The sequence below is a fragment of the Chaetura pelagica genome, unplaced genomic scaffold (genome assembly GCF_000747805.2).
Source record: "Chaetura pelagica isolate M959 unplaced genomic scaffold, ChaPel_1.0 scaffold405, whole genome shotgun sequence".
NCBI lineage: Eukaryota > Metazoa > Chordata > Aves > Apodiformes > Apodidae > Chaetura > Chaetura pelagica.
In genome coordinates, this window is record NW_009953489.1 from 1,844,791 (window position 1) to 1,847,198 (window position 2,408).

General features: G+C 44.9%; 1 protein-coding gene across 1 annotated transcript in view; it reads right to left on the reverse strand.

Annotated features, from left to right (window-relative positions):
• The window catches only part of RABGAP1 (RAB GTPase activating protein 1), a 64,478-nt gene that overhangs the window by 51,805 nt on the left and 10,265 nt on the right, over positions 1-2,408 (reverse strand). The window contains exon 6 of the mRNA XM_009998829.1: positions 406-516. Within this exon, the coding sequence (XP_009997131.1) occupies positions 406-516 (111 nt within the window). The remainder of the gene's footprint in view (positions 1-405; positions 517-2,408) is intronic.

Genomic DNA, 2,408 nt, shown 5'->3' on the forward strand with positions numbered 1-2,408 from the left:
TTCACATCCTAGAATTCCAGACTGTGGCTGATTCAAAGTATACATACAACAATACTCCCAGCTGCAACAGAGATGAAAGGAAAGCAAATACTCAAAATAACTCCGTTACTAATTATAGCCTCAGCATTTAAGGCAAACTGGGCACTTAAAATAAACAATGGTTTTAAAACAAGTTCTTGAAATGGGCATTTAGGGGAGACAAAACCACTGACTCCACAGCCAGATCTGTTCAAGGTTTCCCTATGCCCCTGCCACACTGATCTGCACAGCTCCACTCAAGAGAGGTATGTCCTTAAATTGCATAAAGGGAGTATTCACAGAACAATTAGTAATCTGCTGCCTCAAAGGAAAGAGCACAAAACATCAAATAGACACAGAATTAAAAAAAGAAATGGATACAAGTACCTCTCAATAGCAAGCTCTTTATTAGTTGTCTGTTGGACGTAAATCACTATCTTCTTGTCAATTCCTTGGCGGAGTTTAAAGCATTGCCTGTCCTTGTCTTTGGGGGCTGCACTGTTAGTGACCAGGAAAGGGGAAAAAAAACTCAGAGTGTCATTTATCTGTATTCCTTGCATGTATCAAAACCAGCACCAGACACTTGAAGCCAGCTTCTTACACAAAAGCACTCAAGACCTTTCTTCCTTGCACGCTGCAATCAGTAACATGAAAGAAATGGCAACAGCATTAGGTCGTGGTATTTTAGCATCATTAGGTGAAAATCAAGGACACTTAATTTTCAAAATAAAATCTGTTTTATACTGTGTGGCTTAGTGTTGCTGCTGGAAGGCTCACATTTCAAGAAAGTTTCTAAATATTGATTCACTATATAACATGCAAATATTAGCTGTTAAGCAATTAGAAGAAACTGCAGATGGTTTTCTTTACAAAGGGAGGTTATTGCTGGGGCACATGACTGCCCAGGGAGGTTGTGGAGTCTCCCTCACTGGAGACATTCAAAACCCACCTGGATGAGTTCCTGTGTGATGTACTCTAGGTGACCCTGCTCTGGCAGGGGGGTTGGACTAGATGATCTCTCGAGGTCCCTTCCAGCCCCTAAGATTCTATGATTCTATGATAAGCCACAAGAGTGCACCAATCTTCAGACTATTTCCCTGATTTTTTTTCTCTACAGGGGACCTTCTCCTAAACACAACAGAAGAGGGGACTGGGCACTGAGGTGGAAAAACCTAAAATTACACTTCAATGCCAACACACAAGCTGAAGTTGTAGCATCCGTATTCCCTGTTGAGCACCCCAGTTACAGTAACTACTGGACAAGTGGAGACTGTTGGGTTTTGATTTTAAGTCAATCACACGTTCACTTTTCCCTTGGATTGAAAAAATAATCTTTATTTTATGTCAGACTTTCAAACTTGTTGTCATTACCCCAGGAACTGCAAAGTGGATTGTGGAGTATTCCCCACACCTTAACACCTCCAACGAAATCTGGGGTGTTTTTCTGCCAGCAGCTGCTCCCCCAGGTGGATTCACATCCTTGGAGCCAGTACCTGTGGTCAGACCTCATTGCCCTGCATGACAGAAACATGCTACTGGTGACCCAGGGTGACAAGTAAGGGCAGATGAGCCAAGACAGGTTCAGGTACATTAAAGGCCAAGATCAGACACTGAGTGTGTGGGAAGTGTCCTCTCAGCTTCCAGGTGAGCGTGGGTCTGCTGAGGGTCACACGAGGATTAGTGTTCAACTGCTCAGGCTTCCTGCCTGAACTCAGCCGTGTGCTGCATGCTCAGTGCAGGCAGGATTCTGCTCAGCCAGAGGCAAAAATCCACTTTTTTTCACCTTGCACAGAGTAGTTACATAGCTTTTAAACAAATGCCCTGATCCTCCCCTAATGGAACTGTGGTTTTGTGGCTGAAAAGATCTTTAGATATATCTCCATGGGGAAGGCTGAGGGCCAGGCTGCCATCCATGCTAACACACCTGGGCTGCCTGGGAGTGAAACAGCTCTTGGCAGCACAACTTCTGGCACTCGGGTAAGCACCAAGCCCTGGGCTGGCTCAAATGCCCCTGGGGCTTAGGCTGTGCTGACTGGGACCAGTACAGCAAGGCAGAGCTTCCTGGGGGCACCCGTGTGCTCCCACCAGCTGTGTCCCAGCCCAAGAACCCTCAGTGTACTTCAGGCTCAGGCCACCAGCTAAATAATTTCAGTTTCAACACTTCCAGCAGTCCTTTGGAGTGCCAAATAAATACTGGGTTATTAAAGGGGATTTATTTATGTAATAAACAAGGCTGGAGCTGGATGTAAACCCAAGAGAAACATCTCTGAAGCTGTGACTAGGAGCTGATGTGCTCAACAAGTCAGAGTATCTGGCAGAAAACACTGCACTGCAATAAAGACACTTCAGCAATTACAGAACACTACTAATGGTGACATTAAACATCTAAG